Raw genomic sequence first — 14,071 nt, forward strand, 5'->3', positions numbered from 1 at the left:
TTGTAAAATCCAATACGAAGCTGGACTTTCCAGGGAAAGTCGAGGTCACATTTTTTAGGATATGGAAGCCTGTTTGTTAAGTTTCCTTACACGCATGGGACTGCCACGTTTCTGCCACTGCAGGCCAACTTGTTGAGAGTCCCTTCCTATTCCTTTGTCACTGATAAGAGCGAGAAATCTGTGCTTGATAAGTCCGACATTGTTTCAAAAACAGCCTTTCCTGCTGCACGAGGTAATTAGGTCCACTGGCTCCATGCTGTTTGCCTACGATTAGTGAGTGTGGAGGCCCGATCAGGCTCACCTGTTATTACGATCAGTATGATCAGCTACACCCATTCACTGCTCTGCTCCCACCCGACAGCTTCTCCGTCTCATTTGACTGTCAGCTTCTAGAACGAATCATAACTGACACGCTAATATCGCCTCATCCTTGAAAATGAAGAATGCTTTTCCAACATCCCCAAACCTGGCACAGCTCTTTACTTAAACTTGATCCACTGCAGGCACAACGCCGTCTGTGCGACAGCTCCAGGGAACGAGCCTTACGTAAGCTCCAATGATGCTCTTCTTGGCCACCACGAAGATGAGGCAGATGAAGATGGCCGAGCCCAGCATGCTGACGGCGCACACCAGAGGGTCGGCTCGTTCTGTCTTCTGGCGACACAGGCGTGTGGTGAGAGCCCCGATGACCACGCCTAACAGCCCCGTCACACATGTGATGGCCCCGAACACCATGCTGTGGGAAATAACGCAGATTTAGACGAGCAGGTTTTACAGCGTGAAACACTGCGATCAAGGTCGCAGAAGAATGGCGCACTGTAAAAAAAGCTACAATCAGCTGCTCACAGTGGGGTGTGTCACACGCTCCTCCTCATGCATCCTTTGGAGGAAACTCAAATAGTTTTACTTTCTATCTCTGATCCTTAAACGGTGCTGGAGTCCTGCCCTTTACAAGGAAACAGAAATCCACCCCCTCCGTCGAGTCATGAGCCTCTCACCTGTCCGTGCTACTGCAAATCTCTTTTGTGCAAGCCTCTGCCGTCTTCTGCACCACCCGGGCTCTAAACAGGTAGCCAGGAATCCATATACCAAACGCACCCGTGGCAAAGGAGACCGCTGCCGAAGCCAAGGAGGAGAACACGTAGCTCCGACTGGCAACAAAGACACAGAAAGATCGTGAGGATAATCACATCGTGTCAAACATCTCGCTGACTCTTTCTTATCTGACCAGAACTGCAAGCTGATGGTTGCACAGAGTTAAAGCAGCTGAAACAGCAGGTGCTGCAGCTCAAAGCCACCGAAGTGAAGAATAAATCCAAACGGCTAAAAATGTCCAACATCTCTATAAAGAAACCCAGCCCACGGGTCCAACACAACAAAGCTACAGTGTTTCACCGGCTGGGACCACATCCTTTGTAACGATGGGCGATGAGGGAGTACGAACTGGTGCTGCGGTTTGGGGAAGGCCTCGAAGGGGACTGGTGACGCCTCCCGGGCCGGACAGATCCTATGTACTAACGAGGAGTGAATGAAGGAAAGGAAGAGAGGAGAGGAGAGGAGCGAGAGAAAACGGGGGGGCATGAAAATGAGAACAGCAGGTATTGGTGAAGGGGGGGCTTCTACAGCCTGAGGCCGGAGGTGGTCTGCTCCTGAAATTCAGATGATATCTCCATGTGCTGTTCAGCAGAAGGGCAGGAGGACAGTGAATGCTCCTGTTGGCATTTCCATTTCAGCCATGGTTACATAATGAAGACGTGTGTAATGCTTTTGTTTGTCCATCCAACAATTTAAACGTACTGATGAAGGATGTAGTTGAATGTAAAGAAGCATGTTCTCACACTTAGAAAGCTAAAAACAGACAATTCTGCTATTTTCCTTATTTAATATCAGCTGTGAGCAAACCAGAGGGAAGCAAAGACAGGGTGGACATGTAGGGAAACTGAGACGACAGCTTTAGACGGAGGATGATCGGAGGGGCAGATGATCTAGGATGAGATCATTTAGGACTGTTGGGACCTTGCAGCTCGACTTATATCCAAAACTCTAAATCTATCCATAAATCCCCCTGAACACTGAACTCATAAACGATTTCCCAAAATGTGCTGTCTGAAAGTGAGCCTTACTTCTTGGCGAGCGCTTTCATGTCACACAACCAGGAGGTGCGGCTCCTGATGCGACCTCCCAGCTGATCGGCGCTCCCTCTCTTTGGGTCAGGGACAAGGAGCAGGATGAGAACGCTTGCAGTGATGCCTAAAACTGGGGAAACCTAAAGGGACGAGAATCAATCAGCATCAGAGTTCAGACACATCATGCTAACATACAGCAATAGAAGAGTTAAAACAGGAGACAAAGAACGCTGTTTCCAGTCTGAATGGACGGCGTCTGCGTTACGCCTGACACTCACTGTGTGTGTGTGTGTGCATGTGTGGGTGTGCATGTGTGGGTGTGCATGTGTGTGCATGTGTGGGTGTGCATGTGTGTGCATGTGTGGGTGTGGGCCTGGCTGTGGGTACAAGCACAAAAGAGCCTAAAAAAGCTTTTTTTGTTTTTGCTTTGTGAGGTTTCACCGAGGTGAAAACCTCATAAAGTGCCCATCTGCTGCTATAGTCACCATCATCTTTCATGGGCTGCGTGGCAGCGTGTTTGTACCTGCGTGCGACTTTGTGGCGGAGACGAAGACAAAAGGCAGGATGGGCTGCGTTCGAGGGGGTTCGTTTGAGTGATACAAATTGCTCACAAAAGCAAAACCAATTTCGTATGTCAGGGGAAATTCATCCCGTTATATTTTGATGCTCATAAAAGCCCATTTATATGCATAAGTACTGCGCTGCTGTGAAACGTGTGTCTGTGTGTGTCTGTGTGAGGATGTGTGCGTCTGTGTTTGTCCTTTGGAGTTTTTCACTGGGGGAATAATTCTGTGTCTGCCGTGGCTCATAATGCAGTTAATAATGTGGCTGCGCTCTCAGAAGTGTGAGGATTACGCCGCCGTGCGCCGCCGTCTACATCGAAATCTTATAACGTGTCTCAGAGCGAGGCGGCCTAATGGAAGCTGGAGCTGGTCTCACTGAAGGGGAAACAAATATCAGGTTTTTTGGCACTTATGTTCCTTCAGAATTATTCTAAAACTCAAAGGGGCTGTGACCTTTAACCTCGACTCCCACAGGGCCCATTAGACGCTTCCTGTATGGGTGGTGGGCTATCAAATAAATGAGCTACTGCCCTCTCCTGCTGGACCTCCTTTGTTGCTTCATCCCATCCATATTTTCAGGAAGCTAGCTGGAACACGCTGGGCAAAAACAAACGGAAGCGCTGCAGTGTTTTTCCCTTCAAGCAGGATGCCGCTGCAAAGAACCCGTTTTATGTCTTGTTATTTGTTTTCCCTGCATGCCACACCGGTGATTAATTGGCTTTGAGATTGTTTTATTGGAATGTCATTGTGGCTGCTTTGGAACAAGCCAGCCTGCTCTTTGTTTTTATTTTAAAGCTCCGCCACGGCGAGGAAGAAATGAACTTCCTGCCAAGCGAGCTGTCCGTGTCCAGGAATCTCTTCCATGGCGAGAAAGTTTCATGTGTTCCAGTCACTTCATAAGAAGGGTGAGGTCATACTTCGTTCCAAGGATGGGCCTGAAGTTAGCGGTTCGCGAGGAGCCCTGCTGGGGTTCTCGCTGGTCCCCTCCTTTGAGGCCGGGCGGCTTCATTGAGGTTCACCTCCAAACATTTGGTCTCAGCTTTGGCTTTATGCTCCTAATAGAGCACCTTTCTCCTGCTGCAGCACAAAACAGTCTATTAATGAGTTTTTTCAATATCCCATCAGCAGGTTTCTGCAGATAAATTTCTCTCGGGAGCAGAAATGAGCCTTTTATCAAACGAGATCCAGGTTAATTCGTCAGAGCACCTTTAGGGTATTTGCCCAACAGTACTACAGCGCCATGCCCGGCTCATTGCTCCATCGCTGCCCTACAAAGACGTTTAATGCCTGCGGCGCCTGTTGCAGCTCATTTCCTGCGGGTGATTCTTGCTCTCTATAAACAGCATCTTTGCATCAGCTGCTGAATCGGGCTCTGACATCATCTCTGTCGCTTTGCTTTACGGTGTGACGTCAGGAGACATTTGTTTGACACAACACAGCTCGTACCTGCGGATGCACCCGAGACGTGCAACAGTGACACAATGGCCAAACCAAATGTTGTATTTCCTTAATCTCCTGTAGTGACAAAGACCTCCCAGAGCTGCCATTTATCCTCGTTCAGCAGAAATGGCCTTCATGAGCAAAATGTTACTTAAATGTTTACAGCGACTGCAGCGTGTTTATTAGAAATCCACGTTCCTGCTGCTGAAGCCGATCAGAACCTATGCAGCAAATGTTTTTTTGGTGTGAACGCGTAATGGAAGAAGATGTTTTTAGAAAGGCTTCTGCAGGAAGCTGAAGGCTGAGCTAAGGAGGATTTGAGCCTCTGTTCCCCAAACGTCTGAGCCAGTGCCCCCTCCCACCACCCCACATGATGCTGACGCTCTTACCCTCAGTGCCCAGTGCCAGTCTCCTGCAGCCTCCTTGGCGCTGGAGCCCAGGATGTAGCCCAGCCCGCTGCAGAGGGACAAACAGGTTATGCATCAAAACACAACATATACAGCATTTTACTGTCAGCCTGCTCTGCTCAAGTTTACCGAATCACAGAAACATTTGGGTCCATCTTCACATAACAGCATAATGGCATCATTCTCCCTGCAGCACACTCATGATGTGATGTGCACGTCTGCAAAGGTTGTTTGGGTACAACGATCTCATCGAGCAATCGTTCTTAAAATGATCCTGCAGTGTGTAGGTGAGACACTGAATCTGCAACACTTCAATACACAGGCCGGGTTTTTCTAGTGTTTCTGAGTAAATCGAGCCTATTGCTGTGTTACTAAACAGAACAGGTCCTGAGCTGCTTCATTCATCTGAGGTAATGTTGCTCTTCTCTCAGCTTGTGGCCATTCTGCCGCGGTCTCTGCCCTCATCAGTGCATTTGTGCCCACAGACCTGTTGTTGTTCCTCTTTCAGACTTTGTGTGAAAGAGATATATATATATATATATATATATATATATATATATATATATATATATATATATATATATATATATATATATATATATAAATAAAAGCAGTTGCTGAAATGCTCAAATGCCCCGCCCATGGTACCTGTTCGGATCGCTCTTCTTCCCCTGATCAGTGGCCGCTTCGACAAACAATCACTGGAATTATGTGTAATTAGTGAAGTGGTCAGTCAGTTGTGACTCAGTGACATGCGTCAGCTGAGTCTGTCATTTCCATCACTGAAGCTGAAGCCCACACTACTACACATCCTGTTTGTAGTCTGATTATAGCTGCTGAGTGTTTGGGAACTAATGACGTGTTACTGATCAAAGCACCGGAATCTGTTTGGTCTCTGCGTGGGTGATTTGTGCGAGCAGCCACTAAACGCAGGTGTAAAGTAACTAATGTGAGGACACAGAGCCAGTGTTGTCTTCTGGCCGCGGGCTTTACTCTCACAGTAATTTCACTGCTTTTGCTAAAAAAATGGTGTTTTGTGCTTAACGAATGAACGCTGCAGTGAAACGTTTGAGGGAACTGTCGCTGGATCAGATCGGGTGAGATCGGCGTGGCATCAGCGTTTCAAGGACAAAAAGGATTCAGATTGATAACTGGGCACCTGGGGATTAGTAAATACAAAGCTGCTGAGCTTGTAGGCGATGACGTAACTGCCAGTAATGATGAAACTGTCAGAAAAGACGCTGCTTTACACCCCTGATGCCAGTTTATCCAGCATGACCATACTCATCAAATGTCAACAGAAAACCCGACGAGTGTGACAATAACATGAATCGTTAACTTTCAGAGGCTTTGAGCACTTTTGACCTACACTGATCTCTGCCACTAAAACTGAAGACTGTAAAGTGGCTTGGATGGAAAACGTCGCTGACGATCATCACTGAGACACGTCTCTAAATTAAGTTTTCTTTGTTTGTCACATGTTTATGACGCTGCATTACGGGAACGTTACCTGGAAACATGGAGTTAAAATGGGCGAACTAACTAAACGGTGGCTAACTGTAAACTTTGTACACAACATTCTGAATCTCTCAGATGCAAATTTGTCATTTAACCTATAGACACAACAAAAGTGGACTCGACATCAAGTGATAGTGATGTTTGTAAAGAAGAGGTTCTCCTTGATCCACCATCACTTTGGTACCGACGTCAGCGGGGCAGTTTGAGCTCTTACTGGCAGAGATGGAGTCACGTGTGAGGGCGCAGAGGAATCTGATTACCTTTACACTTTCATATCGCTGCATATTCAAACGCTATGATCGCACTTGTTTCCAAATGCAGCGGTCTGATTGGTCAGATCATGCAAAAAATCCTCCGAATCAAAACAATCTGAAAAATGACGGCGTTAAATCTGAAAACATGTTAACACACAATATAAACGCGTCTGGTGCGTTAAGGCCTTTAAGTCTTGCCTGACACTAAACACGATCACAGCTTGACGGAGCTCATGGCTTCCACGGACAGACACTCTGCCCCAGATAGCAGTGACACATTGGCCCCGAGCCTGGCGTCCAACACTTTGCGCGGCTTCTACTCACAGTTTGTTTAAACTCTTGACTGGAAAAGTGAAGAAAGCCAGTCAGCCTTTGTGATTTCTGAGTTATCTGCATGTGCAGAGTCTCTCCCCACATGCTGTTTCCCATCAGAATAATAAATTGCAACACTAGCGAGAGGATCAATTGAGCGCAACAACTTTGTTATCAGCACTTGCTGCTAAAAGAGACAAAACATGTTTAGCTGGTTTTATACACACGCACAGTGAAGGTGGAAACAGTCTGCCGTCGTCAGCTAGTCTTCCAAAAATAACAGAGCAGCATAAACGTGCTCAGACAGCATATGATATTTCCAGCGAGTGACTAACAGCTAATCTTATCAGAGAGCGTTTGGAAAGTTCGACACAACAATAAAACCTGAGCATGAAAAACAGACCGACTCAAACGGCAGCGAGACCCAGAAACATATCTGTGGGGCCGGTTTCAAAAAGGTTTGAAAAAACAAACAAACAAAGGATGAAGGGCAGGGGAAGCCGTTTCCTATGAATCCAGTCTAATTCCTGGGTCATTTCCTGAAAATGGTCACCGCAGCGTCAGTAAAGACAAACAAGCGGGAGAGTGGATAGGATGTTTGACGCGCCACGCCGAGGCTCCCTCTTTCACCTCCCATTGTCATTGTTGCTGGGCAGTTTACCGTGACCCAAACAACTCTGGCGAGTCATAACACAAGCACTCAAAGGGCAGATTAGGCTTCCCTTTGCTCGTCTGTCTCCAGCCTGGATATAATGACAGAAATGTCAAATAACGCTCATGTTCAGAGCGTTGCAGACTACGCAGCGCTTCCAGCATGCAAACGATGGAGAACAGCACAGCCTGCGACAGCTCGGGCGAATGGGACGTCTCTAAAGTGAGCATCGCAGGTACATTGGTCTTTTATTTCTTGGCTCTGTTTGTTTTCTCCCTGAGCTTCTTTATCTGCTTAAATGAATTGCAGAGCCTAGAGACTCGAGCTTAATAATACCTCCTACTCACAAATCTCCATGTCACAGCTCCAACCCTGCTTTAAGCTTCACAGAGCCAACTGAAAGTATTTTTCTGCAAAGGTTCAATTTAAAAAAACAAACATAAGCGTGACCTTCCCAATGTGAGGAAAAGTTCAATTATCTATATGACAGCTCTGTAGTTCCTTTGGATTTAACATCTGAAGGACGGGCTAGGAGAGATGAAAGGATGAAAACGTTCATGGTCATCACTGAGGTGTCGTTTCATGAACATTCAGCTCCCAAAATAGCTCATCAGCTTCAACAACCCAGGCCCTGTCTGCATCTTACCTTCCCAGGGGGATGGCCAGGTAGAAGACAGAGAGCATCATGGTGCGGGTGTTACTAGTAAAGAGGTCTCCTATGATGGTGGGAGAGATGGAGGAGTAGCTGGATTCTCCGATGCCCACGAGTCCTCTGGAGAGCACAAACAGCCAGAAGTACTGTGGAGAGGAGGAAGAAGCTAATCTGCGTATCCTTGTGTTACAATCACAACATTTAATCACTTAGTATTTACATCCGTGCTGATTCAGCATCGCTGAGCTTGTGAACATACAGTGGAGGATCAGTGGGTCATCCTCCGAGACATCAGAGCATCAAACATGGTAATTCTGTTTAACCATTATTGAGTTCCTACTTTACACCAGGTAAATATAAAATACAATGAAACACCATGTAGTCGGTCTTTATAGGTGTAGTCCATCAGTTAAGTATATTATCATTGTCGCAAAATATTCAGTGGCTTCATGAGCTCTTGTATGAGCACCAAAAAACATGGATTTTCAGAATAAAAGTCTTTTATAATTCTTCTTTCTGCATATGTTAGCATAGTCTGCATCTATGCCCATCATGCTGCTGTACTGGTGCTGAGCACAGATTAGTTATTGACTTTGAATGTTATGTATTATATTATCAGTTAATGGAAATATAACAGCAGTAAGATTTTATGTGTTTAATCTGCGCGGTATGAAGGGATGAAGAGACAAACTTAAAAGGCCTTAATAGGAGCATCTTTCTCATTGAGGCACCTGTGCAGGCAGCTGATCGCTAACTGTTTCCACGGCGACCACTACTCACTACATCTGGACGACCGGCTTGCTTGTAAAGCTGCAAAGAAATCGGGATCCCCACACAGGAGACAAATGACAAACACGGGTCAGTAATCTGACCTGTGATCTGGCCACAACGAGACATTTACAGTAAAGACTTCCAATCCAGTCAGCTGCTCTTATATGCAAAGATCTTTTTATTTCCACTCGTAACGCGGCTCTGGGCTGTTACAGCCCGATAAGCAGTGTCCTTCATAAAGACGTAATTAGGAGCTGTTTATACCAGTGAAGACGCCAAAGATGTGTTTACTGTTTTTTCAGCACATAGTTTTGCATTATTATATTGCTTGAGACTATGAGCCCATGCAAGTGTTTACTGCTGTGTATATAGTTATGTTTGTCACATTGTTTGAAATGATTTACAGACAGACTATTTTTTTCCTTTAATGGCCGTTTGGTGGGATGATGACAGGCACTCTTCCTGTGTTTGTGGTCACTGGAACAGAAACTCTACTAGCAATGACAAAGAAGCAACGCTGCCAAAGAAGCACCACAAAAATGTGGTTTGGAAAACGTCTGAAGACTACAAAGACACGAAAGAGAAGTTTGAGATGATCGAAACCTTTCCCCGACTTTTGAATGAGTTAAAGACAAATATCAGCATGCTGACATGGCGGGGTTAGTTTCCCATGTTCAGCTGTTTTCAACTAGTACGTTTGAGAAACTGTGTGTTGTTACTTTATTAAAGCACAGTCTGATATTTATCTACAGGACACCAGTTCAGGCACTTGTCACTGGTCCTGACACTTTAGCAAGTCCAAAGAGGTACTTTGAAGGAAACTTTTATCATTTACGTCCACGTCTACTCGCTTCTTTGGTTATATTAAAGGTAGAATGGGAGGTCTGTGGAACCAGGACTACCAGTTTGGACTGGGAGACAGACACCTGCTCTGCTTTTAAGATTAAAAACTTTCCTTTTTGGTAAAGCTTATAGTTGGAGCTGGATCAGGTGGCCTACAGGTGCATTTAGTCATTAGTTATCATTAACGGTGCCGTGCCTGCTGACAGACGGTGTACGTGTGTTTTATGTATTAACACACCTCTCTGCACTGAATCATATCTGTTATTAACCTCTGTCTCTCTTCCACAGCATGTCTTTGTCCTGTCTTCCTTCGCTCACCCCAACCAATCGCAGCAGATGGCCCCGCCCCTCCCTGAGCCTGGTTCTGTCTGAGGTTTCTTCCTGTTAAAAGGGAGTTTTTCCTTCCCACTGTCGCCAAAGTGCTGCTCACAGGGGGTCATATGATTGTTGGGTTTTTCTCTGTATCTATGAAGCGCCTTGAGGCGACTTATGTTGTGATTTGGCGCTATATAAATAAAATTGAATTTTATTCATTAGTGCTGTATTCTGTGTGCGTCCTTGCTTCTAACTCTTCTGTCATTTCTAACTAAGCCACTCCCACCTTTCCTGCTTTCCCACCAGTCGCATCACATGATTTTTCCCTCTGCTCATCTGCACTTCACTCCCTTTGTGAGTGCCCTCATGACATGTACTGTGGGAACAAAGACCGTTCCTTGCCTGATTGTCTTTGTGCTGTTGCCAGAGCTTTCCAGTTATTCATAGATGTTCTTGTTTTTTAACCCCTGCTAACCTGGAACTTGCCGCCACCTTTCTTTTCTCTTTCTGCTTGATTTGAAAGTTTTCCTGTTTGGAGTAAACTCCAAGTGGACTTTTACCTGCTTGTGTCTGAGTCATGCAGACTGGCTATTCACTGAAGAGCAGTCACGCAACAACACCATTATAAAGATGATACCGTCATAAAACTATAAACAAAAAAAGGATCATCAACCTGTGGAGTTGGTCCAACAAAAGATCTCGATGTCCTCGTCTCACACCCTCGACACAAACGAGGTGACGCTGAGTGAGCTGAGCGATGCTTTCTACTAAACTAAGGTATAAACAGGGACAGTCCTGGAAATATAACATATAAAGCCTACCAGAGGCAGACAAGCTGCAGCACAATGTGCTGTCTTTCTGGCGTATAGTAAGGAGCAGCGAGTAATATGCTTCAACATGTTAAAATAAAGAAGCACAAGTGATCACTTTATGACATAATCTTGTGGTCATGAGGAAAAAGTTTCACTTTGTGGTGAATTTCTCTTATGTAAGATCTGCATCCTGCATCTCCTGCGAGTCCTTCCAAACGCCCCAGAGCGCCTCAAATGCATCACGACAGGAGTCTGTTGTAAGCACTCGTTAGCATTTCATTGCGTGTCGTGTCTTTCATCTCTCCTGGTGACAGTGCCACAGCTATTATATAACAGCCATCATGTCTCGTTTGATCGGCACGCTCAGGAACATGTCTTAAGGGTGGAGTCACAGTTGGAGACAAAGGACGTGAGCCATCAGCGGCCTTTGTGGGATTCGTCAGAGCTCCTTAACTTCAACTTATCTATAAGTGGCCTCGATGTATTTGCTGCTTAGGCGCAGCAGTCGAGTCGAGGACAGAGGACAGAGGACAGAGGACAGGCTCCTGAGACCTGAGCCGAGCTGTCGCTCCGCTCGAGGTTTACTTGCTGGAGACACTGCAGCGTGATGATGCTCTGCATGCTCCATAAATTTGACTAACACAGCTTTGAAGGCACATATTTCAGTCACTTTGTCAGATTTTCATTACAACCGTCGTGTCAAGAAGGCACCACGAGCCCGTCGACGCCCCCACGCAGACGTCCGTGAGCCGAGCCTTTTACTCTAATATGATGTCGACTCTCAGCGGGACGCCCCTTCCCCCATTTTATGGCCTCCACGAATGAATGATGTGGCCGTTTAAAGCACCCGGCATCTCCTCGCACACAGAGGTTCTTAGAGACACACAGTCTAAATCTGCTTGTAAAAGATCAGCGAAATGAGTTTTATCTTCCAAACCATTGTAACCGAGACAAGCGCGAGGCCTTCATTAGCTGGCTGCTAGCCAGAGAGAGGGCGCAGGCAGAGCATGTCTACAAAGGCAGAGCGGGTATCTGACTTAATAAGCATGTCATTACATTTTGCTTGCCTTAACTTCGAGCGTATCCAGATCATTACAGAATAATAACCTTGTCTATGAGGGGAACCAACACACTGACAGTGGAGCTGCAGTGCTGCGAGCGCTGTGTGGTTTCTCAGAGCCGTACCTCTTTACTGATGAAGGAGCTCAACAGGGTAACAATGGACCAGAAGAGAATGCCACAGCTCAGGATGACCTTTCTGTTGAAGCGGTCGCCCAGGTAACCAAAGATGGGAGCTGCCACCATGAAGCTACAGATGAAAACTGCGGAAAGAGAAGAGAAACAGAAAATGACGGTCACTGACTTCGATACTCATTTACTGCATGAGCGGACTGCTGCTTTATGTCACACTGCTTCAGCTCTGATTAAGTCGAGACCCGTCCAGATCAAGTGTCTGATAGAAGTCAGCCAGAGACACGCCCCTGTTACACGTCACCTCACGAGAATATCACATAGATACGATAACACGTGGGTAGATGTCAGAGATAACTTGCATTAAGCTAACGTAGCAGGTCAGAGAAGCGCAGTTTGTGATGTAGTCAAATAACGTAGCCCTGAAGGAGAGAAAATCAGGATGACATGTGGCAAATGTTACGAGCTCAGACCGATTAAAAAGGCTGTGGAGAAAAGAAAGAATGACAGTGGGAACTAACCAGATGTAGGACAATTCACAGCAATATCTGACCCTTGAGAAGCTCGGTGGCTGTGCAGCCATAAATAATTCCTCCATCTTAATTTCTTACAAGGAAACTTTGTGCTCCAAAATGTGCTTCCCTAATTGCCCCACTGCTGACTGCACGACCGCTCAGCCCTTGCAGGCTCTTCGTCAGTATTTATGAGGCGGGCGAACCCAAACACAGCAGAATTTTTAAAGCTTTCAAACTGAGTTTGGTGTCTTTGCGAAGGAGAAAGGGCAGCGATGTTACTCTTGACAGCAGCGGGAGGAGATGGGGAGGCAGGCGGGAGTGTTTTGACACATCATCAGCATAAACGTTCAGAGGAGCTGAGAGAGGAAAGCGAGGAGGGGGGTGTTATATAAGATACAGGCATCGCTGTCCCACAGCTGCTGAGGCCAGCCAGCGGGATGAGGGACAGTAATCAGATTAAAGCATAACTGTAGTTTTGGACATGTGATATCGTAGTCTGATAAACGGGAGAAAAAAAGCAAAAGGATAAAAACCCTATTTTGAGGCAAAAGCTGTGGTTTTACATAATGATGCTGCAGGTATGTACATGCAACAACTGGGCAGGTAGCGAAGCTGCATCCTGATAGGTTCACCACATCTGACTGAAAACATATATGAATATATGAAGTTCATATGTGAAATATGAATTTTTGGGATTAAAAGTAAGAGCCGTGTTATTGGTGTTACAGCTTAACACGCGTGTTATGTAAATGAAAAGTGCGTCATCACTTTATAGAAAATCTACATGTGAACATTCGTCCGGTGCGACTCTGCTGTTATTTTTGGGGAAGAACAATCTAACCTGAGACAGGGAAATGATCTAAAGTCTAATTCTAATTTAATTTCACTAATATTAATGACGTTTTTACTGGAGCTGGGCGAGTTGCTAACGAGTGCCTCACATCTCCACCTCTCAGCGTCGCTACTCTCCCTCTTCTCGCCCGAGTTTCTTTCCCTCTCTGTCGCCTCCATCACCGACCACAGGCCTGTTGTGTCATGACTCTGATGACTCCTCCCTGCAGGTCCAGGTCTCTAAAAGAGCTCTGCCAGCTCACCCTGCAGCCACAGCACGCACACACACACACACACACACACACACACACACACACACACACACACACACACACACACACACACACACACACACACACACTGGTTCTGCTGTGCATACTGGAGATAAGTTGGGACAGGTCCATAATCAACCAGCAGCAGCTGCTCCTCGTGGGGACAGAGATCATTACTCTTGCTGTTACAAACACATCCTCACATCTTCAGCTGACTTAGTTCAGGTCATCAACCGGACCGCACAGGCTCTCTCTCTCCGCAGATCTTATTTTATGTAATTTGCTGATAAGTTGTGCTATTTTCCTCGGCTCATTTTCACCTTTTAGCAGTACCAGCACATGTGAGTTAAGTCGGGTAATAACAGTTTGCTCGCAGCCTTTTTGCTTTTAGAGTGAGACACATAAATCCTTTGTGCAAAAGTCTTTGATGTAACGTCAGCTTTGGTGTTAAAATGAAGAAGATGCTGTGGAGAAAAAACAGCCTCGGTGCCAAACTTGGCAAAAACAGAACAAATATGTGAAATACTGTTTTTAGTTTTGAGACGTGAAGGGCTGCGCCCAACCGAGCGAGAACGCCGCGCCTGCCAGGAACGCGCT

General features: G+C 46.1%; 1 protein-coding gene across 3 annotated transcripts in view; it reads right to left on the reverse strand.

The window, feature by feature from the left end:
* spns2 (SPNS lysolipid transporter 2, sphingosine-1-phosphate) overlaps window positions 1-14,071 on the reverse strand; it is a 61,321-nt gene that overhangs the window by 17,561 nt on the left and 29,689 nt on the right. For all 3 annotated transcript variants that reach the window (XM_026181134.2, XM_026181135.2, XM_080307423.1), the window contains 6 exons: window positions 11,851-11,987; window positions 7,919-8,070; window positions 4,519-4,585; window positions 2,124-2,266; window positions 999-1,151; window positions 547-736 (listed from right to left, as the gene is read on the reverse strand). In XM_026181134.2, the coding sequence (XP_026036919.1) occupies window positions 547-736; window positions 999-1,151; window positions 2,124-2,266; window positions 4,519-4,585; window positions 7,919-8,070; window positions 11,851-11,987 (842 nt within the window). The remainder of the gene's footprint in view (window positions 1-546; window positions 737-998; window positions 1,152-2,123; window positions 2,267-4,518; window positions 4,586-7,918; window positions 8,071-11,850; window positions 11,988-14,071) is intronic.

The sequence above is a fragment of the Astatotilapia calliptera genome, chromosome 10 (genome assembly GCF_964374335.1).
Source record: "Astatotilapia calliptera chromosome 10, fAstCal68.1, whole genome shotgun sequence".
In the NCBI taxonomy this organism is placed as follows: Eukaryota; Metazoa; Chordata; class Actinopteri; order Cichliformes; family Cichlidae; genus Astatotilapia; species Astatotilapia calliptera.